At 54.1% G+C, this 23499-nt stretch overlaps 1 protein-coding gene across 2 annotated transcripts; it reads right to left on the bottom strand.

The window, feature by feature from the left end:
• Positions 1 to 4979: 4979 nt before the first annotated feature.
• Positions 4980 to 19584, bottom strand: LOC119109592 (uncharacterized). 2 transcript variants are annotated; one of them, XM_037233280.1, is made up of 3 exons: positions 19478 to 19584; positions 6672 to 6866; positions 4980 to 6254 (listed from the first exon to the last, which is right to left on the bottom strand). In XM_037233280.1, the coding sequence occupies exons 1-3, from the start codon at positions 19529 to 19531 to the stop codon at positions 6066 to 6068; spliced, it is 438 nt and encodes a 145-aa protein (XP_037089175.1). In that variant the 5' UTR covers positions 19532 to 19584; the 3' UTR covers positions 4980 to 6065. The 2 variants fall into 2 exon arrangements, with proteins under 2 accessions (XP_037089175.1, XP_037089174.1); XM_037233279.1 differs by lacking the exon at positions 19478 to 19584 and adding an exon at positions 13434 to 13582.
• Between the last annotated feature and the right edge of the window lie 3915 nt (positions 19585 to 23499).

Here is a 23499-nt window from a genome sequence, read left to right as displayed (position 1 = left end):
GCAGTAGCTTTTTGCCTCTATTCCCGCAATAGAAGGAAAAATGAGCAAATGTCAATGAAAAGCATGCCCTCATTAACACATGGGCCATATCTAGCGATTTTTTGGGGGGAGGGCCTTTTCACTATCAGGGAACCCTTTGTCAACCATGTCCCCCCCCACCCCCCGTTTCCAAGGCGCTGGCTACGCGACGATTCAACGGAGTATATACCTAACCAAAACATGCTCCAGACGACCCACGCAAACATTGAAACGCCTACAACACAAAACTTGACTTCGCATACATCACTCCTTTCATAGACAACATTCTGTCAAGGAAGGCATTATCAGCAATAAAATCGTCGGAGTTTCCATCACGCGTTGCATGGAAGCGCGGTACAACATAAGCTGCGCATCTGACAACTTTGGCACTGGACTCACTATCCTGCTCAGCTGGAAACGGGCCATGTAATTCGTGCATTGCAGTGTTGCTAGGAAAATCTCACACAAAACACGTCGTTTTCATTACCGCCGCCAGCTATGTAAAACCCCCTCAAACACCTACATTGGCGAGACAAAACGAAGCGTCAGCACCATGACTTCCTGCTGGAGCCTTTTGAAGCCCGTCCCATGTGACACTGTGTGGTAACGCGGTCTATCCAATAGGTTGCACGATATAACGCGGCCCGAGAACAGTGCGTGATGCTTTTCTCGAATGATTTACGGCTTGATGTTCGTGACTTCGGTCAATGTTTGCTTGGTGTGTTTCTGTTGATGAAATCCCTTGGTTGATATACGTGCATATACAGGATTTCATGTAGAGAGAGAGAGAGAGAGAGAGAGAGAGAGAGAGAGAGAGAGAGAGAGAGAGAGAGAGAGAGAGAGAGAGAGAGAGAGAGAGAGAGAGAGAGAGAGAGAGAGAGAGAGAGAGAGAGAGAGAGAGAGGAGAGAGAGAGATACATATATATATATATATATATATATATATATATATATATATATACATGCGCTTGTATAGATGTATATGTATAGTTTTCTGAACACATTTAACATATTATAAGCACGCAGTTTTTTTTTCTAAATGCATCTAATGCCAGTTGTCAAAAACGTCCCAAGACGGACTGGTCTATGGCGCACATTGCACAGCTGGTGACCAGTTCCACACTTCATCCCACTTTGTTAGTACAATAATGCGGTCTCTCCTCCGTCAAAGTGTTCAGCCTCGTGTCGTTCCCATGCCGAACAACCATGTATATGTATATATGTATATATATATATATATATATATATATATATATATACATGCGCTTGTATAGATGTATATGTATAGTTTTCTGAACACATTTAGCATATTATAAGCACGCAGTTTTTTTTCTAAATGCATCTAATGCCAGTTGTCAAAAACGTCCCAAGACGGACTGGTCTATGGCGCACATTGCACAGCTGGTGACCAGTTCCACACTTCATCCCACTTTGTTAGTACAATAATGCGGTCTCTCCTCCGTCAAAGTGTTCAGCCTCGTGTCGTTCCCATGCCGGATCACTGGGATGTGGACCTGGTTTCCGCTAATGTCCTTCAGCCCTTTCGCTACATTATGTTGCATTATAACTACTATGTTCCCATGATCATCGATTGAAGCAGATGAGATCGTAGCGATATGCAAGATTGCAGGGAAACCCCATCTGATTACAAATTCGGTATGCAGACATGTTAGACATTCCACAGCGCAGCTACTTATTGCTGCAAACTTGTCCAGTCAAGCCCTGGTCACGAAATGCCTAGTCATGGTGACACAGCCAGTTGTTGCCAAAACAGATGTGACTGTCGGGGGCGTGACAGGTCGGATGGGCCGAGTCGGGCCACTGGAGCGACATCTGTTCGGTTGACGATGAAGACCCCTCGCCCGGCAACCTCGGCTTAGACCAAGTTGCACTGGCCTGGTCTCGACCAGTTCAAAGCAATTTTTAGGAAGGCATGAACCCTGTGTCCCCTGGGAACATTCCTGTGTCTGTTACCAATAGTTTCATATTTAAGATTGTATTAAATAAGTAGAACGGGAAGAAGAAAAGCCACAGTCGGTATACAGCAGGAAGAAAGGGACTCATCGTGGTATCTTCTCCATGCTTCCTCGTCATCTACATGCCATCGCGCTGCGTGCACAACCAGATCAGTCTGCGGTTTGAATCCTCGTTATATAGCGAGATTCATGGCGACGGCCGGATTCATATCCTCGCTATATAGCGAGATTCATAGCGACGGCGGGATTCATATCCTCGCTATATAGTGAGATTCATAGCGACGGCAGGATTCATATCCTCGCTATATAACGAAATTCATAGCGACGGCGGGATTCATATCCTCGCTATATAGCGAGATTCATAGCGACGGCGGGATTCATATCCTCGCTATATAGCGAGATTCATAGCGACGGCGGGATTCATATCCTCGCTATATAGCGAGATTCATAGCGACGGCGGGATTCATATCCTCGCTATATAGCGAGATTCATAGTGACGGGGGGATTCATATCCTCGCTATATAGCGAGATTCATAGCGACGGGGGGATTCATATCCTCGCTATATAGCGAGATTCATAGCGACGGCAGGATTCATATCCTCGCTATATAGCGAGATTCATAGTGACGGCGGGATTCATATCCTCGCTATATAGCGAGATTCATAGCGACGGGGGGATTCATATCCTCGCTATATAGCGAGATTCATAGCGACGGCGGGATTCATATCCTCGCTATATAGCGAGATTCATAGCGACGGCGGGATTCATATCCTCGCTATATAGCGAGATTCATAGTGACGGCGGGATTCATATCCTCGCTATATAGCGAGATTCATAGCGACGGCGGGATTCATATCCTCGCTATATAGCGAGATTCATAGTGACGGGGGGATTCATATCCTCGCTATATAGCGAGATTCATAGTGACGGGGGGATTCATATCCTCGCTATATAGCGAGATTCATAGTGACGGGGGGATTCATATCCTCGCTATATAGCGAGATTCATAGTGACGGGGGGATTCATATCCTCGCTATACAGCCCAAAGACTAAACGGCCACCAACTCCCTCGCAAAATGGCGTGCATGCCAGAGTCTGTGCATGCCAAACTGCACGCGACACAGTGAGTGGTCTGAGTGGCCTGCCCACGGTCGGCCCGGCGCAGGCCTGTCCGCCGCGGCTTGAGGACAGACCCTCTGGCGCTGCACTGCCCCGCTGTTTGTCAGGACGAGTATTCAGGCTTTCAGAATGGCAGGAGTGTAGTTGCTTTAGTCGCGATTGCGCAAGATGCAAAATTCACAGCAGCATCAAAGCCAACTCACTGCTTATGTGGTCGGGCTTCTCACGATTTATTGGCATATGATGTGTCGATTTTCGGTCATTCCGAAACGAGCAAGTCTTTGATCGAGAATCTTGGCGGCGGTTTTATCTCCGCTTCCCGTAATAAAAATGTTCAAAACGCTCATAGAGCCGGTAACTATTTGTTTTACCCAACTTTCGTGAGCTGTACTTGTTGCCAATATTTTAAAGTACAGGCCTGACCTGCTGATGCAGCAGAGCAAGAAGAAGAGAAACTGTTGTGTGCTGCACAGCACAAGAAGGAAAGTTGTCGTAGTTTCGCCTTTGCTTTTTTTGCTACGTTTTCGTCATTCTGCTCTGCCATACACGAGTCAGGTCAGGACATGATTTGAATTCTCGCGATTCAGTATTATTTCCGGCCACTAGCTCACCTCTAGCAAAAAGGCTTGCATACAATAAGCGTATTGACTGTTGGACCCTGCTATGTTCAGTGTAACCAAGTGACACCAAAACAGGCAACATCCAGTTCATGCACACCAAAGAGAAGGAAGAAAGGCTTCTCCCGTGGTTTCACTTCATGCACCTGCCCGAGCAGCGTCGCGAAACTGGGGTCGAGTGTTGGCTCCGCTGGCCGATAGATGGCTCCCACGACCACCGTCCGTTGACCACGCTCGTGTTCTTTGTGTGACACAACACCGATGATGGCGGACCGCTGCTGGTCCATGCAGTGGGTCCAACAACGTGCAGGGTGCTTCTCAACGGGGTACCGAGCGGAGGACCCCTCGGAGACTGCCTATATCGTGTATGTTTCGCGTGGAGACTGCCTATATCGTGTGCGTTCGCGTGGAGACTGCCTATATCGTGTATGTCTTGCGTGGAGACTGCCTATATCGTGTATGTCTTGCGTGGAGACTGCCTATATCGTGTATGTTTCGCGTGGAGACTGCCTATATCGTGTATGTTTCGCGTGGAGACTGCCTATATCGTGTATGTCTTGCGTGGAGACTGCCTATATCGTGTATGTTTCGCGTGGAGACTGCCTACATCGTGTATGTTTCGCGTGGAGACTGCCTACATCGTGTATGTTTCGCGTGGAGACTGCCTACATCGTGTATGTTTCGCGTGGAGACTGCCTACATCGTGTATGTTTCGCGTGGAGACTGCCCATATCGTGTGCGTTCGCGTGGAGACTGCCTATATCATGTATGTTTCGCGTGGAGACTGCCTATATCGTGTATGAACTGGCAATGTGGAAACCCCGTGGGATTCGCTGGAACCTCTGCCCCGTCTAGCCAATTCAACATGACTCGGACGCGCAGAGCACGTCCAGATGATACCCGGAGAGCGGTGGCTGGACCATGTCAGTCCTGCTGGTCAGTGGGAGGGGGTCTGACTCACTGTCACGCTGTCCACGTCAGTGGGAGATCAGACGCACTGCGACCGATGTGGATCCAGGACCCCTGGGGCTGGTCTCCTGACACCGAAGCTTCGGGTCTTGTTCAGCACCCGAACCCTCGCTCACGTCCGCCTTAACCTGATTTCGCCGTGGCTGTCCGATGAAAGCCACGACTGGGCGGCACCGCACTTAGGAATGGTGGCGAAAGTAGTTTGAGAACTGTTCACCAATCTATGCCGCCTCGTGCAACGCAGGGACTTGTTTGCAGCACAGAGATTGTGCCAAACACATGTCATTTTGTCCTTTTATTTTTGCGACATTGTATTCACAAAGGCATGTGACAGCGCGCAAGCAGAAACCTATTGAGAATCGTTCCAACCGATAACGTTTCAGTAGAACCGGGACCCGACAAAAATTGCGTAAAATGCAACTTTCCACCGAACAAACTCACCAGCCGACTGTGATCAATATTCATGCCACTGACAGAACCTGGTCTACGGTGAGGAGGAAAACCTAGACACAGTCTAATATCCGCAACTGGTCTACCCGAGCGTGTTTTCGTGGATGTCTTCTGTTGTGAAGACGCCACGCTTGTTTGAAAATCCGCGGGCGCCAGTTCGCTAAATGTAAGAAAAACGAAACACTAACGATCACTTACCATAGCTACGTTTCCACAGCACCCACCTCTCTCACTCGAAAAACTACGGCTTTCACCTCACTGGACCACATTCTTGCGCTCCATTAAAAATATATCCTTCTAGGAGAAAAGAGCAGTCCTGCGCATCTGAGAACGTGAACAAAATGGAAAGGTAAACAAAGCCTCAAAACATATCCTATTCAAAATCAATCGGACGAACGCAGACCGGTCTTATTTTGACATAAATAATTCCATCAACGGCATGTGCTTCACATTTTGTACCATGAAAAACGCATTCAACATCCAATATTTCGAACATGAGGTGTAGGTGGACCACTCTGAATGCATCTATTTGGTATGTGTTAGGTACCTGTGTTGGTAATATGCGTCCACTTCCACAACCATGCCGCAATAGGCCCACAGAGAAACAGCGCACGCAATTAAATATCAACTTCAAAAATGTTTGACTTCTAAAAATGCAGACAAGAGGCGCAAGTGAAAGGCGTACATGATTCAAGGCCACCGAGAGATTTGGACCAGCGTACACGTGAAAAGCTGTACTGTGACCGGTATCAGTACACCCACGAACAGCACGTCAAGCGAAGCGGTGCGACCGTCTGTGCCCTTTCATCCGCTCCGGACGGCGGGGGACGGCGCTGCGCGGCTCTGGCCGAACGGCGACTAACGCCCCAGGTGGCAGCACCGTCGCGGCGGAGGTGGCACCACGTCTGCGAGTCGCCTAGACGCGCTTCAGGCGGAAGGCGACGAACGCGTCCACCAGGTAGATGATGGCGTTGATGATGGCCAGCGAGCCCATGGCGAGACCGGCATCGCGCGTTTCGTTGTCGCTCTTGTCGTGGTAGTTCTCGATGGCCATGATGCCGGCGGTGACCATCATGATGAAGCCCACGATGTTGAAGAGCGTCTCCTGCGGCGCGTTTGAGTGGTGAGATCGGCGCAGTTACGCAAAAGAGGTCGGCAGCGACGCGAAACAGTCTGGAGATGCGCCTTAGAGCTCTGTTATGGTGACGTATCTTAGAGCGCTGGAATCAGAACGTATCTTACAGCTTTTTACTATGGGTGCGCCTTAGAGCTTTGCAGTAACATCTGCTTCCTCTATGCGTGATATAATCTCCATCACCATAAAACGCCAGCAACCCACAAGTCCAACTGAGCACAAAATCTATAGCTGAGCAACGCAAAACAGCATGAAATTATCCCATTGTTCCTAGTGTCAAGCTTCAGCCTCAACAGAAGATTGTAGTATCCCACAACCATTCACGTCCAACAACCGTTCAGCGACAGACAGAGGCGACGAGGGCCGCGGTCGCTCATGCCGTCTCACCAGGAACGACTTCTCGATGGCGATCTCGCCGGCGACCAGCGCGATGAGCAGCGGAGTGGTGACGAGCACCATGCCGCCGCAGGCGATGACGCCCACCATGTTGCGGTCCAGGCTGCTGCCATCGACGATCCAGCCGCCGGTGCCGAACTGCAGGCCGTACTGCCTGATCAGGCCTAGGCACGTCAGGCAGATCGCCTGTGGAGAGAGGAAGCCGTCGGTCAGAGAGGCCTGAGCGCCGCCGGCCTCCAGGGAGGGGGCGGCGGTGGTCAGAGGGAGGGGAGACGGGCGCCGCCGGGAGGACGGTGCGACTGGTCTCCCGGAGGAAGCGGAAGAGAGCAAGGAGGCGGTCAGAGGGTACCGGGTACGGCTAGGGCTGCTCCGCCCCGCACGCCTCTGCGGAGGAGCCGGAGGCAGTCAGGGCGATGACCGAGCGTCCCCTGGCGGCTGCGCTGGCGAGACGGCGGCGTTTTGCACGGCTTGCGTCCGAGGCTCATGCATACATGCCGGAAAACAGGACAAATGCACCATGGAAGGTCTCTACCCCATGCACCAAACACGTCGCTGCGGTCGGGACGTTCGATGGTTAGCGGAGACCGAATTCGCCGACATGCACTTCTTTCATCTCTCACAGCGTTGATCCAGCCCAGCCCGACCGTGTCACCGCCGTCACCGAAACCCCTCTCAACTTCATGTGTGATGCTCCGCCTTTGTCCGCGCGCCGCGGGTGCCTGCGTGGGCGGCCACCGCCGCCGCCAGGCACGGCCAGCCATTGTTTTGAACGCTTCGCCGCCGCGGCAGCCGGGTGCGTGCAGCAGGCACGGGGCCGCACAGCCATTATATCTGATTCGAGGCAGGCAGCAGCGAGCTCGCGATCGATTCGCGGTCGGCAGGCCGGGCGAGTAATTGGGATCGCGCGTCCGGGGTCTCACGCGATTTATGCTCCGCTTAACGCAGGTCACTTTGTTCGTGTTGCTGACGGCCGGACGGACGTCGCTGGGCTTTTATATATATATATATATATATATATATATATATATATATATATCATTTGAATGAAAGGTATATATATATATATATATATATATCATTTGAATGAAAGGTATATATATATATATATATATACATACATTCCCCTTTATATATGTATATCCGTATCTCTCTCTCTCTCTCTCTCTCTCTCTCTCTTCTCTCTTTTCCCTTTCTTTCAACTCCGATGAGGATGTCGTTTTCGAGGTTTGGTGGCGCCGCTGATCACGTGGAGACACAACAGCTGAGCTGTGCAGAAATGGTACTGGTGGCAGTGGTACTGCACAGCAGTGGTTCCGCTATTAGGACTACAAAATAATGCAGGGAAGCAATGGCATTAGAGGTTGATTCCATCTGCGCGACGTCCGTAAGCCACAAATCAAACTTCAGAAACTTTGGCGGCTTGAGTCTCCAAACATATGGTACGTTCTACAGAAGTGGCAGTGGTCTGTTTTGATGTGGCTTATGACAGGCATGGATCGTAGGCCTGCAGGACTCGGACTCGACTTGGACTGAAGACGCTACGGCTCACACACAGACTCGCGCTCGGGCTCGGTCTCCAAGGGTTAAAACTCGTCCCGAACTCGGAGTCGGACTCGGACTCATGAAACGCGAAAAAAATCGACTCGATCGCGGACCTATGTAATCTGACAAGGGCGCCTCGCGACTCGAGCTCAAACACTCCTGGACTCGGACTCCGACTCAAACGCGGCCCTCGGACTCATACCCGTCCCTGACCTATTGCCTATGCATGCAAAAATCCGCAAGGGATGTTTTGCCTGACCGCAGCCCTCCGCCCGCGGCGTTCGCCAATAACCCCGACGTGGTGGGACGACTGTTTGCACACCGACGCAGAAACTCGGTAAACAAGCCGATATAGCGGGGAGCGCCGATAGCGGCGGCGGCCCACACCAGTCAGACTCGCCCGACAGCCCGACGTCCCCCCTCTCCCCTCCTCCTCCTCTCCCCTCCTCGTTCCTCTCCCTTTGGGTGTGTCGAGGAATGAGTGATCTGAGGTTAGTAGTTCAGGTGCACACAGGGGGGCTTGGAGACCTGAAAGGGAGAAGGCAGTGGGCTGAAAGTCGCAACGATTTTGGGTCAGTAGCGGTCACCATTTAGTACGCGACGCAAGCGCGATTTTAACGGCAAATCGCGGACGTTTTGCGAGGGCGACACTGCGAACCAAAACAATCCCTGGTACGGATGCGACAGTAGCGGGGCCGTTGATGTGAAAACAGAAGGGTCAGTACATGCTGCTCTGGCCGGCTCTCCATCGGTAGCGAGATCGCTGAAGCCGACGGGCCGGCCTACGATTTGCGGACCGCCACCGGTTGTCGCAACCGGCTGGCAGTGGATGTCTGCTGCCGGCATTACATCATTTTGCCCATGCTGGATTTGACTGCCAGGATGTTGAGCGCGGGAATGCGACACCATTGAATTGCATCGAACCTGCCTGTTTGATATAATTCACTCCACCTCCCTTTCACCATAGGCTGACAGCACTATCGCGCCCACTGATCAACTGTAAATGTATTTGTCCTCGTGTAATACATCAAACAACAGTCCTAGCCCGACTGCCTCCGTTCAGGATTGTTGATGTACGCCGGTGCTCCCTGTGCTCGCTCATTTAGCTCTGTAAGCCCAACCGTCACAATCACCAGTGTTTTGTTATCGTCGTGTTGAGTGAACTGTCAATGACATCCGGTCACCAGGGCATTAGTATGATTACTAACTCATCGTGTACCCTACGCAATCTAGGCTACGCTTTACTACTTGAGGCAGAACGGCCTTGCCATTAGCCACGTTGTTTTCAAGGTCAACGAACTCCGGGTAGTTAGCGGGAGGAAGGAGCCACTGACACGAACGTGCTTGCACCTGTTCAGCGAGTTACACTGAACAGCTAGTAAGTTACGCTACGTCACGTATGATAGTGCTTTCAGCCGTCACAGCGACCTGTTAGTCATTGATCGTGAGCGTTGTAAAACGTGAATTTCCGGCTACAGGTGACCGTCACGAATAGGGAGATAGTTGTCGCGTTGTCATGAGCCGTGACATGCTCATATGTGTCAAGGTAACGGAGCAAACCCAAACATGCGGTGCTCAACTGCGATGCCAATGCAAGGTAGTGTGATAGTTCTACGCAATGGCTCTGCATTAGTGCTTTGACGGCACATCGGCGAATCCGTATGCGTGGCATAATAAGGGCTCAGCGAATCTGCAAATGTGTCGAGCGATTGCCATCATATTCCGGAAGGTATGATTCTAAGGAACATGAGCAAGGAAAGCGGAAGTCCTAACGACGCGTGCCACACCCATGACCGGTCCGTTCTGAGAATGCTCGCCGCGAGTTCCACTCCATTTGGTCTCGCTCTCATTCGCCAACGGCCCTGCACGGAAATCTCGCCGGCCGCCGTTACCGTCGGTGCACATGTGGCGCGCGGCACACATACGTGGCGCACTGCGCCGCGACGCCGCCAGCTCCGTTCTCGCGCGCCGTGATTGGCTGCCTGTCACCCTTCGCCGCGCCTGCAAAGCCACGCGACCGCAAGCGAGCCGGCGCCCCTCGAGCGACGCGGGGCGCGACGCCTCCCACCGGGGGTCATCTAGGCCCACCGCACGGCCAACGCGTCGACCCGGGCCCGCCGGCCTGGACCCGCCGCCGTCGACACCGACGCGACCTGAATTCCGACGCGACCTGAACTCCGACGCGCCGCGGCGGCGCCGGTTCGGGGAACGGGCGGCAGTTCGGCACGGCCGACAGGCATCGATTTTGAGCTCCCGGCCCGGCCCGGGCGGCGCGCCGTTCCCGGTGCGTGTCGTAACCGGCCGGCGGGACGCGTCGTACCGCCGCGCCGGAGGTCGTAAAACGGAAGTGGGCCGCTGAAGGCGACGCGCAGCGGCCCGCCTTCAGCGTCGTGCATGAGCGCCCAGTGGGCAGAGCGCGCGCTGGGGCGAGCCGCTGTTAGCCCAGATCTCAACAGAGGTTTCGGGCGTTTCGGCCGGGGTTTCTCTCTTCGTGAGAATTCGGAGGAAGGGTTGGGGAAATTGGTGGAATCGGGATCAGTCTGCCTGCAGGCACGGGCCCCATTGCAGCGCATGAGTTTTTGTTTTGAGGTAGAAAGTCCAGTGCGCTTCTCGGCGTTACGTGACGTGTTCATTAACGTTTCACCGTGGTTAGTGCGTTAGTGCGGACGCGAAGTTGAATTGATGAGACGTATTTGCGTCGCGAATGTGTTGCACAACGTGCCAAGATCTCTTTCCATGGGCCATGCAGTCCGGACTACTTAAGTTTTTTTATTAAAGAAGAAACAGAATCAAGGCTGGGCGTGCGCAATTTCCAATCCAAAACACCGCAGGAAGAAAAACGGAAAGATAGCTCGTGGTGTATGTGCATCCACTTTCGAGTTACCTCCCCAGGGACGCTGCGGTCGACTCCCTCGCATGCGGTGCATGACTAGATGGCCTGAGCACGTCATTCCGCCACCGTGTTGCAGCGACGTACGAACACGCGATGGGTACACCTGTGCCTCACAGCGTCGGCTGTCATTAGGGCACGGCCGCGTACGACGCGTCGCTGGGGAGAGCGACCGTGCGCCTTGCGTGCTGGGTGGAAATAGTGGGGGGGGGGGGGGGGGGGGAGCTCAGAGGGCGGTCACAACAAGCGGTGAAACTGTGGCTTCTTCGCCCCGTAGCGAAGAACGTTTCGCGTCGTAGCGACGTAACACGCTGAAGCATGCGCCGTGCTCCGTCCGATAGGTTTGGGGCGGGCTTCCGTGCTTGGTTGGCAAGCCGATTGGACACTAATTCATGTTTGTGCAGCGCAGCGCCGGAATTGAACGCGGCGCATCAGGATACAAATGGGGGCAGAATGGCCGGCCACGCCCACAAATGTCAGCGGATGGTAAATCACCGACAGAAGGTCCGTTTGGGAGGTGCTGTGTGCTGGCTGCTGTCGCGGCGCAGAGCAGGTGGGCGTTTTCCAATAATGAAATACGGTTAGTGTATAGCGGTCAGCGGTCCCGACTCCAACCGGTGGGGTATTTAGCCCACAGTCACGGGAGGGTGTTTGGCGTCATTTTACATGGCATAAAAAGAGCAAAACTTAGTAAGACCTCCGCAAAGATGATTTATTTTCTATCCGTATCGCATGCGCGCTATCCTCGCCGCAATTTGGTTATTTTCGGTCGCCTTTCGCCTGTCCTGTAGTCGTGGCACAAATCCAGCACGGACAGAATGTCATAGCCTTAGGCTTCTACATCAGTTTTTTATGCTAGGCTCAACCAACCTTCAAAATTTCAGTTGTCACTCGTATGTAACCAAAGCTATGAAGGAAACATTAAGGCGCATCACCAGAATACCCATGCAAGGCCAGCGCGCAGCGAAATAGCAGAATAGAGTAGATAATAGAATAGTAAATAGTAATAGTAATAGTAAATCATAGTATCGCCGTGGAAACCGCATGCGCCCAGTGAAACCGCGCGTGGCGCTAGCAAAGCTGTCTGCCATGCAGTTCACCTCTGGCCCGGTTTGCCAGAACTGGGTCACTACGGCCCACCTCCCCTACCTGAGCGGCGAGCGCGCGCCCACAATGTCCGCGCACTCTTCATTAAGCCCGTCAGTCGGCCAGGAGTCAGCCCGGGACAGGGATAATTTTATTTCAAAATTTGAATCCTTTTCGCCGCGCCTAGAATGTACCGACTGCAGCAGCGTCTGTAATTGAGATTCATCGCAGTTCAGGAGTCTCTGATGACCGCGGCCATAACGCGAACCAATTCAGGCAATCAGGCGCGGCCGAACTGCGCGTCGCCGCAGGTTCACGAGCACCGGTCGTCCCCAGCCAAGACCGACCAGAGACCCTGATCGTCCCCAGCCACGGCCAGCATCCGTCCCCAGCCACAGCCGGCAGCCATCCCCAGCCGGGCCGCGTCCCAGCAATCCCGCCGGCGTCGCCAGCCGGGCCGGATCGGGGTGGGCCCGCCCGGCGCCGGGCCGGAGGCGCCGCCCCGCCCGCCTGCGTGCGCACCGGCCCCCACCGGCGGCGGGACAAAGGCCGCTTTCTCCGGCCGCCCCCGGCGCCGGAACCGAGCGGCTTCGGCCGGCTCTCACGGGACGGGCTGGCATGCCGTGCGCCTCGGAAGCCTGCGAGTCCGATAGCGCCGAATGACACACCAGATAAACCAGGTGACGCGCGCGACAAAAAGCCGCCGGCCCGGACGCAGCCTTGCGATAAGTGCGAGATGACGGGCGGCCACGGAACTGTGCGGGCGGGAAGCACTCAGGGGTCAAGTGGTAGTGGTCATGAGCATGCAATACAGCACGAGTAGCGCCGTAAGATAACCCGCCGGCTGGTTCGATGTCGGCAGCCACCACCGCTGAGTGCAACACTTTAATGAACATGAGCGCTGAACATGCTTCAATGATTAGCGGATGCCCCCTGACGTCGCAGCACGCCCACGACGGGCTCGGAGGATTCACGTCACCGGCAGTTGACGCTGGGTGCGCCTGGTGACGCCACTCCATACATCAGCGGAATTTTAGCAATGCCGGGGGTTCTAGCTCCCTGGTCGCCGACAGCACGACGATGCGCACTCAAATGATGAGAACGCGTCGGCACAAAAACATTCCAAGTCAACGACCGCTGCCCAATTGGCCTCAATTTCCGACCTCACCGCGGCACAAAGCCCGCCGCCGCCTTCCCTCGCACTCTCATTGCCTGGTCAGCCCAAATGAACTCACGATCTGAAGCAGCTTCAGGATGCCCGAGGGCCTACACAGGACTTGCAGGTTTGCCATGCTTCACCGCTGCCGTCGCCGCCAATATCTCGACCAGAAGTGGGCGTTGCCTGCACTGCTTCCTCCGCGCCGTACGCCGTACGTTTACGCGCCGGCCCGGCCGACGCCCAGCGCCAGCGCCTCTGGTGGCCGGCGGCGGAACCGCGCGTACGAGTCCGTCCCGTTGGCCAAGGGCAGGGCACGGCCAGCGCTGCGGACGCGCACGGCCGCAGGCGGAAGGGCATGGGACGCGCCAGGTGCCGCGCGGCACGACGCGCCGCCTTGCGCGGATTCTGGCGGCGGCGGCCTACAGCATTAGTTCCGAGTTTGCCCACGACGCGGCGTCGCCGCAGTGAACTGCCGGGTGGATTGGGAGTGTGGAGCTCCGCGATGTTCTTTTCCCGGCGAATCTGTGTCAGCGGCGACGGCGGCAACGTTTCCTTTTTGTGGGAGCCTGCTGTTCGTCATCAACCCACTCCGTGACAGCCTGTGCGAAACAGGTCTGTGCCGGCAGCAGCTACTGAAGCGAGCGTCCCACATTTGCGTAGGATTTTGAACTGAAATAGCCATGTTGAAGATCATTCGGTGCAGTTCGCAGCCGTGTCCTTTTTAATATCGACGCAGCTCTAGTTTCTGAGCTGCATGCCGGCGGAGATGTACAAACATTTTCGTTGGGACTATTTAATGGTCATCCATGCACCCACTACGCCAAAATAACGCCATTCAAATTCTGTCATTTCATTAGCGGCGATCAACACCAATACAAATTTAATAGTCGAGTCGTTCGTATCTGAGGGTCGTGGGCACGATTTCCAGATGTAACAGCAGACAATTGCCTCTCAATCATTTTTGTGCAACGTGCGATGACGCAATCAAACAATGACGTACTGAGCAGCATGTTTACAAAACGGAAATTGTGTTGCCTGGAGCAGACTTTTCCATTAAAAAATACAAATAGCTATAAGCAAGCTTATTTCATCATATCTGATGTTTGCTGCAATAACTTCAAATGTGAAGCAGGCCTCGATGTTAAGTCGTATTTATTGTCATTATGTATAAGTATATGTTAGATTTGCTTATATTATTACTGCATGCTGATTTATTGATATGCCATTAGCCTCCTTTAACACTGGAGGCACTCGAGCTGGACCGTTTGCGCCATGTTTGGTCCACGCGGCTCTGGGCGAGGACAACTGCTGGGTGTCAGGCTGTCCAATGTCGGCAGTTTGGAGAAGCAATAACCACTTGGGCGCACCGCAGACTTGGCCTGTGACAAATGAGTTCACTTAACAGAAATTGAGGAGTATTGCAATCCATGGCATCGCCTTGCACTAACCAACGCGAGTCCGCCGTTCAAGGTAAGTTCGAGCAGCGCTTATCGAATTGAATTTTATGAGCGACGCTACGAAAAACCGAAAATTGTAGTATAATAACTGTCGTTTCCATGTGCGCAACAGATATTCATTGCTTGGATCTCTTTCCACAAAAGGTTTCCCCATCAGTACTCTCGGCCCATTCCTTGCACCTTTCAGAGCAGAGACTGTGTTAATTTAAACCGCTTTGTATCCAAGCAGACGACAGTGTTTTTTTAACGTTCTTGTGGGGAATGTTCTCATCCAGGGGATATAAACAAACCAGCTCACTGCTCATGGTAGATGACACGTCTTCCAGGAGCAGCTGAAAAGTGCAAAACTTATGCAGCGCGTACTCAAAGGGCTACGCCAACTTCTATAGACGATAAGAATGTACCGCGCTGTACTCTTCAAGCTGGCGCTGGTGATGTAGGCCAGTTTAGGACACGAATAGGGTTGTTTTTGGCTTGAATGCATTTGCTTGGGCTTCCTGTCTACGGATGCGACGACGTCATTCCAAATAATCGTCTTGACTTGCGAAGTGCATGAAAGGCACGCCGTTACGACATACCTCTAGGATAATCAAATGCATGCAAACCGACATTCTGGCACACTGCAGCCATTATTAATCAACCGGCTGTGCATTTAGACCATTCTTTTGCAAAACAGAAGTGATGATTGCCTGAGATTCTTTTCAACGCCCTCCCGAACGCAACTGAAAAACATGCGTGGACAACGTGTCAAGGTTGGGTTGCGTCTCGCGTTAGTTTTTCGTGATTCACACGGACCCCTCACGTGAAAAATGGTTGAGTCTGGCGCTTCTTACAATTCCTAGAAATCCCCAACTGAATGTGAATGCCAGTCCACAGACGAGCTGATCCCGCACGCCCGCAAAAAAACCAGCGGCGTCTCACCAGTTTGTTAGCGCGCCGCCATCCAAGGTCAAGCCCGTCTGCTTCGCTTCTGATGTAGCGTGGGCACTTCGCATTCCATCGTGGTGACGCGAGTACTCCTGACCTTGGGTCGACTCGTTTCCAAGGTCGAGCAACCGCCGGCAAGGCACCTGGTTGGCGGTGGTGTGTCGGGCCAGCGGACGAGCCGTCCGCGACAGCCGCGCGAACACCGCGAGGCAAGCGACGGCTCTAACCCGTGCAGCGACCCGGCCGCCACGTTTACATTACGTCACGGTTGCTTACCCGTGGATGTGGGGTTTAAACCTGGCTAGATAGGCCTTCCGGGACTGGGCGGACACAGGCCGGTGCGCGGACAGGCGTCAGGCGGGAGGAGTGAGGATCAGCGCTGCCAGAGCCGGCGTGCAGACCGTTTTGACTCAGCTAGCGGCTGGCACCCCTAGCGTGCTGTCACGCTCGCGCGATGGGTGCAAGGGGTGCGCGTCCATCCCGCCGTCGCATGCGACGGTCGGCTGGAGGTCGGCGTGGAGCGCTGCCGTCTGGCGTGCGCGCGACCGGCGAATGGGGCCAGCCCATCACGCGCAGTCGCATGCCTTCGCTATCCCGCGCCATATCGCGAGTACCGATGAAATCTCGTCGGCGCGGTTGAGTCACGCAGACCAAAAAAAAAACTGACTGCCGCGAGAACCAGCCGATCGGGGTGGTCACGTTCGTCACTGCGTCGAATTCCGCACAGTCCCCGACGGGACGCCGTGGCCAAGGGCCTGGGAGCCGGGCACGGGCAGCAGCAGCTCCCCACGTTTTGAAAGTTAAGCATTAGCGCGGTGATGTTTCGTGGCGAAAGTGGATTCGAAAGGGTCGGAAAAGCGCACCCCCCCCCCCCCCCTTCCGTAATTTCCCGCCCTCCTGGCCACGCCGCCGCTGCACTGCAGCCGTACTCGGGACGCCGGGTTAAAGGTAGTTGACCGTAATAGGGTCAACGAGGCTGACGTGGTGGACGGTGCATTGAACTGAACAGGACATGCCAAGGGCAATGAGTTTAAATTTCGGCTAGCCCTTCCACAAGAATGGCCAACATCATCGAGTGCTGCCCCCACGGTAAGACGTAACGTGACGTACGTGCCCACACACTATATGTATATATATATATATATATATATATATATATATATATATATATATATATATATATATATATATATATGTGTGTGTGTGTGTGTGTGTGTGTGTGTGTGTGTGTGTGTGTGTGTGTGTGTGTGTGTGTCTGTAGTGTGTGCGTGTTTGGGGGGGGGGGGGTGACTGCATATATACAACGTTTCGGAGGCAGCAAAATGGCGGCAAAGGCACTCCCCAAAACAGACGTTTCTCCCAGACCGCCAGCGGAGCAGCGGAAAAACCGAGAACCTCGCTGGCAGAGCGGCGAAGGAGGCAGAGCCACTGCCAAGCCGTGCAAACAAACGGCCGGGGCCCGGCGGGCAGCGGCGGCGGCGGCACGAGATTAGCTAGCGCAGGGTCGATGCGTGGCGTGACGCCGGCTCGTGACGTTCGTGGGGGTTCGTGACGCCGGCCGTGGCACTTGTCGCAGCGAGCGAGGCTCTCGTGACCGTCCGCCGGCAGATGACCCGCGCCGGCGTCAGCCTGCGCACCTCTCGGCAGATTAGATCGCGCGCCGCTGGACTGCGAGCCGCCGCTGGTGGGGTATCGGCGAGGGCGTGAGCGGCGGAGGCGGCGGAGGCGGCGAAGACTGGGGTCCGAGCGGCTGTATGTCGCTTTGAGGGATCAGACTGGGGGTTGTGAAAGCACGCGATGCGTGGGCTATGTACTTTGTGAGGCGGTTGTTGGGGGCATAACGAGGTGCATAATGAAGCGCAAAGGATATTCTTATCGATTGGGGCAATCCGTAAAGGTCTGAGCTGTTTGCAATACGCAGAACACCTTTATAGAACGCCTGACATTCCGTGAAGGGAAGCTCAAACCCCTCAAAATTATACGACGCGTCGCCATAATCGAGGCGCACTTACGGGATCACGACATACAAACCACACCAATACTGTAACGGTAGCCGCCGCCAGTCACGCTGCCGGCGCCAGAGCCCGGCCGTGTTCCATCACGCAACAGTCGATCACAATCACGCGGGCTGGTGAATAAGTTAGTGCGATTGAGCGTCGGCATTCCTGCGGCCGGACCCCACCGGGGGCGGAGGGAGGGGGTACAGCCCGGGGCGTTCCGCCGCCGATGGCAGAGGCCGATCAACAGGCGGCGGAGCGCCGGCACGCGCCCAATCGACGCTGGGCCGCTGGCCGCAGGACCCGCTCGTAAAAAGCGACCTCGCCGCGGGGGCGCGGGCGGCGGCAGCGCTGGTTCGGGGGCGTGGGCGGCGGGCGCGGCTTCCGGCCTGCGCCGCGCGACGGTGGCGCCGCCCGCGGATGGCGGGAGATGCTGGGCGGAGCGGGGCTGGATGCGAGCGTCTGTCGCCGGTGCGCTCCGCACAGGCACGCGGGAAAGTGGACCGCGGACCAAAGATATTTGCTGGATAGAGAGCGCGATGGATTGTCGGTGATGGTGCTTTGTTATTCACAGGATGCGCTGCGCTCTCCTGCCTTTGTAGTCGGTTTAATTAATAGATTCAGTTGGTTCATTCCTGACCCGACGAAAGACAGTTACCTTTCCGTATTGTCTCTGGCTACAAGGCATCGACATGCTAACGATGGTTGAATGGCTAAAGATAGCGCTGTCGTACCGGTGTGTATGGTATGGAGTCCGGATTTCCTGTATGACATCGATGAATTATCCTGATTATCCTGTATTACACACGAGATTGAATATAACGATGTAATTTAATCATGATTGACGATCTGCCAAAATTTCACTTTGATGGGAAAAACATATCGTTGACGCATATGGGCGGATAATGAGCGGTAAGCGATGCAAGATGCATGAAATCAAAGACACCGTACATAACGCAGTGCAATTAGGGGCTCAAGCTTACCAGGGGGTACCAGAAGAACCAGCATCATTTTTAATTCATTTAAATTGGAATGGAATCCAATCAAAGCAGCTTCCATGACGAAGCAGTTTTCACGCAGCAGTTCCCATGAAGACATGACGCTTGTATGGTTATATATATATATATATATATATATATATATATATATATATATAATCATCCGTCCTTCCGCTTTCAAGGCAATACAAAAAAGGCGTCTGCCAAACACAATCTTGGGCATGAATTAAGTCACGCTTTTTCGGCAGACATATACCATGTAAAAAGGCACATCATCATCACCCAGTACGTTCCCGACCTGCTCCTATCATTGGTTCATTGAACCACCCATTCGAGGCCGCAGTCACAATCACAGTCTCTTACGTCCCGTGTTGACCTAATTTGGATAGTTTTCAGAGACACTGTATTTTAGTGACGTTCTAAGGAAGGCAACGGCCGCCCAAGACGTTTCAAGAGCGTTTTCTGAAGTCCAAACTTTGTCGCAAATGATAATCACACAGACTTCCTTCTGGAAAGGTATGCCTCGCGTGTAATGCGAGAGAGGCTATCTGTACGCGCAAAAGGAAGCCGATGGAAAGCTCAGCTGGAAACGTGACCAGCAAATTCCCCTAAGCGCGACGGTATCGCGTGGAAACCCGCGAAACTCCTTCATTCCATCAGAAGCCGGCCCTTCTCCCCGTAAACCACCATCGGTCCACACCGCCCCGCCCCCGCGTCGTCCTGTCCGGCTGCTGTACTCACGATCTGCACCAGCTTGAGGAAGCCGGACGGCCGGATGAGGTCCCTGAGGCCCATGCTGGCAGCTGAGGAGCGGTGGCGGTGGTGTGCGTTTGTCGGCGGGGCTGGACGTGGACTGACGGCAGACCGGTCGGCGGCGGCGGCGGCAGCGGCGGCGCCGCCCACCGGTGCCAGCCAGGCGAGGCGGAACGCCGCCTGGAGGACGGAACGGCCTGGAACCACCGCCAGCGGACCGGCTGGGTCCACGGCTGTCCGGACCGCGACAGGGCCCGATGGATGGAGCCGTCAAGACAACGCCGTAGCCGTCAGAATTGCGCTAGCACTCACAGTAACAGGCTTGAGTTGCTGTGATCTGGCTGAAGGCACCGTTAATTAGTTGGGGCTTCGGATCAACAACGTGGGGTGCAGGGTCAGCAAAGACTGGTGCTGGACAAGCAACACATGACCTGAAACCCGCGACGCGTGGTCCAGAAACAGCGGCACGCGGCCTGGGAACACCCAGCACCATTACAGGACCAACTGCCAATATGTGTGCGTTACTGTCATTATGGGCTGTATTTACTCGACGCCATAACTAGCAACATCTGGGCAATAGAACTGTAACGATTTGGCGTGGACGCCCGGCCCAGTCGTACCAACAGCGTGACCCATTAAAGATGCAGGTGGCCGACATCGTGACTGCATTAGTACTAAACGGCTTACCGATGCCTTGACTGATTGATACCATCTATGATTACTTAGCCACGTACCAGGCAGGCGGTGGACCACGCAGAAATTATTCATGGAACATTGGCCCGAACGCGAAGCGCTACCGAGAGGACCAGGAATTTGGCAGGAAGGGGCCCTACACCACTCACGAAACCGCTAATGGCCCGGCCGTGTGATGTGGCCTGGCGGCAAATCCTCGACCGACTTTCCTGTAACCGACTGAAAGTGTTTCGCTGCTTTTCGGAGGTGGGATTTGCACTACCGTAGTTTTGAGACCAAATCTCCTGTGGGGGAAAACACTGCGGTGGAACCGGTTCTGCATCGGACCACAGTAATGTTGATTTTGTCGTGTGCAGGAGAAGGCGCTGCGTATCCTGCAGGGTAACTGTGGAGTGCGCGGGCTGCTACTCCAACACCCTGGTGTACAGACGACCGAAGCCGTCCGACAGGGCCACCCCTTCCGGTACGGGCAAACAGGCACCGCGCGGGCGTCACGCACATACGCACACACGCGTGCATGGTGCAACGAGGGCTTGACGTGCGCTGTTTTAAAGCAGCGATCATTCCCTCGCTTCAATACGCTGATGGGCTGCTTGTAGAGATTGGTGGGTTGGATCATCAAGCGATCATCCATTCAGATGAAGAGCATACCCTACAAACACAGTGGGCTTTCACACATTAGAGATGACCTTCAAACAATTGGTTGTTACGCTTGTGGCCCGAAGTCGAGTAACTTCTTATTTAACAAGTTATGCCTCTAGCATTACTCCGTGTTTGAAACCGGCAGCCCATACAACTGTATTGACAATTCCGACAAATGGCAACAATCGTTACAAGAACTAGTCTGACAGCCTGTTTACAAGTCCTCCTGTGCAAGCAGTGCCTTCATATCAGCGCGATCTACTTTTCAGCTCGCACAAGACGTGCAAGCGAATTGTCCTGGCAAGAATGGGCGCCGATAACCCTATGTTGCTTGATTTGCTTGCATCAGATAGCCAATGTTTCACCACCACTTCAGTTCACGCAAACTGCTTCGGCGTGACCGCTGGCGTCCGCAGACCTTTCATGGCATGTCGTCGCGCTCCTCAGGGAGGCATCTCGCGCGCTCCAACAGTGCAATGACCGATTCGGAATTATATTCGAATTCGGTCATTGCATCGGTAATGATTTTTTGGTTCGATTGTCGAACGATTTTCGATTGTCATTGATTTTTGATTGAATTACTTCGATGTTCATTGAATCGGAATTCGTTCTTCTGCTGTCAGTCGTAATCGCCACCCACCAGGCTTTCAGCCGAGCTCACACGCCAGCACGCGCCCGTCGTGAGCACGGCCTGCTCCATCCTCCGCCCTCGAGCCCGGCCGCGAGCCAGGAGCGGGCCGGCCGGGCTCATGACGCCGCGTGTGCCGCGCCTGACCTCGGCCGCGCCATCGCCCGGGGGCGCGGGCCGCTGCAGGCTCCTCCCACCTGACGCTCGGCTCGATTGGCTCAAACGGCCGACAGACAATCGCCCCCCCCCCTTCCCCCCCCCCCCCCCTCTCCTGTGTGGGCGGCCAGAGGCGCCGCAGAACAGCCGCCCAAGCAGATGGCGCACTGCCAGAGTTTTTGCTATGGTTGCTGAGCGGGTGGAGAACATCGCGTGGAAAGCAGCTGCCACGCAAGGGCTCATCCATCGGCGAGGATTGGTTAGCTGGCGACAGTGCAGGTTAAATAATTTCTAATGTAGTATTTACAGGAAACAGATCTTAACAGGATGATTGAGATGAAGCATTATTATTACGTGCTGATTAATTGTCGTGGCCATCAACCCCGTCTCGTGTGTGCGTACGTACATATATATATATATATATATATATATATATATATATATATATATATATATAGGCGTGCACAGATGCATTCTAACGCGGCAGATGAGGGCAATAGAGAAGGCATTCTTCCGATCTTTCAATGAAGAAGTCATGTTATAAACTGCATTTCCATTCCGCTGAAAATAAGCAGTAATGACAGCGGCAAGATAGGCAGATGTGGCGATTATATTAGTTGTGCTATGTTGCGTTATAGATTTCGTCCAAACATTTTGAGTGGATATATTCCTGGGATCAGAGCCTGCGCTGAGCATGGTTAGTTGTGTGAAACCTGGGTCACCATCCCATGGTGAAATTTCAGCACAAGGGCAGAATTTTGTAACGAAATTTGAACATCCCACGATGCTCGGCGGAATCCACCTCGCCATCCGACCTCCTATGACCTTTAGCGGCCGCTGCATCCGGTCGCAGGCCACCCCGGCCGGAGGCTGATATTGAGCGCCGAGGCGACTCGAGCTCTCCCACCCGCCACCAGTAGGTTGTGAGGCAGGCGCTCTGACCGATTCAGCTACCGCGGCGTACACCTGAGCGGGCGGGGGTGGGATATATATATATATATATATATATATATATATATATATGTATATATATATATATATATATATATATATATATATATATATATATATATATATATATATATATATACACATTTACAGCTGCAATTTTACTTTACGAGGAGAAATGCTCCTTTTTCGGTGGTGTGAATTGAATGAAGCACCAATATGTGTTATGTATTTTTGTTTCATCCATCTCCGCGCAGGTAATTAAGGTCGCTGGAGCAGCATCGTCAAACACATTACCGAGAGAGCTCGCGACAGCTGATCCCGAGATGAAAGCGACACCATTAGCCTAAACACGAACACTTCACTACCGAACTTTTCCATTCAACGGCAGACGTAAACCTACCAGCGCGGAAACCACGGCGGCTCTCAGAGCCCATGTGAAACCGTTCGCCGCGGGCGCTGCTCAGCGTCCCCGCCGTCTGAGCCGTCTGAGCCTCGGCTCAGACGGCCGGCTGACCGGCAGCTGCGGCCTCTCTCCGGCCCGAGGCCGAGCGAGCGGCGCCACGGCCTCCCTCGTCTCCGCCTGAGTACCCCGGCACGCGCCTGCGGCCCCGCCTCGGGCCCGACACGCCGCCGTTGTTGCAAACCGCCGTGCCGTGCGATGCCGGCGTGCTCCTGACCCAGATGTGGGGCGCCGTCGGGGGGTGACTAACTCAGCGGCGGTGCTGCACGTGCACTCCCTCACCTTGACTCGGCGAATGGCAGGCCGCGTCGGAGAGGAAAGGCTTGTTTGGTCTGCAGCGGGCGTGGGCTGTCAGGTCAGGTCAGGTCCGGGCACGGCCCCTGCAACCGTCCTGGCGCCGACCTCAGTGGAGGACGACCTCCCTCGCGGAAGGTCATGGAAGGCATGCCTTGTCCACACCGCCCGCGCTCAAGATTCCTT

The sequence above is a fragment of the Pollicipes pollicipes genome, unplaced genomic scaffold (assembly GCF_011947565.3).
Source record: "Pollicipes pollicipes isolate AB1234 unplaced genomic scaffold, Ppol_2.1 Scaffold_7231;HRSCAF=8579_pilon_pilon_pilon, whole genome shotgun sequence".
Classification (NCBI taxonomy): Eukaryota; Metazoa; Arthropoda; class Thecostraca; order Pollicipedomorpha; family Pollicipedidae; genus Pollicipes; species Pollicipes pollicipes.
The sequence above is the reverse complement of the archived record's forward strand: the minus strand, read 5'-3'. Positions and strand labels throughout refer to the sequence as shown.

Coding starts and splice junctions, on each gene's coding strand:
- LOC119109592 (XM_037233279.1), bottom strand. CDS start 13,490: ATGGCAAACCTGCAAGTCCTGTGTAGGCCCTCGGGCATCCTGAAGCTG. Junction 6,867..13,433: donor TCCTGAAGCTGCTTCAGATC/GTGAGTTCATTT, acceptor CTCTCTCCACAG/GCGATCTGCCTGACGTGCCT. Junction 6,255..6,671: donor CCATCGAGAAGTCGTTCCTG/GTGAGACGGCAT, acceptor AACGCGCCGCAG/GAGACGCTCTTCAACATCGT.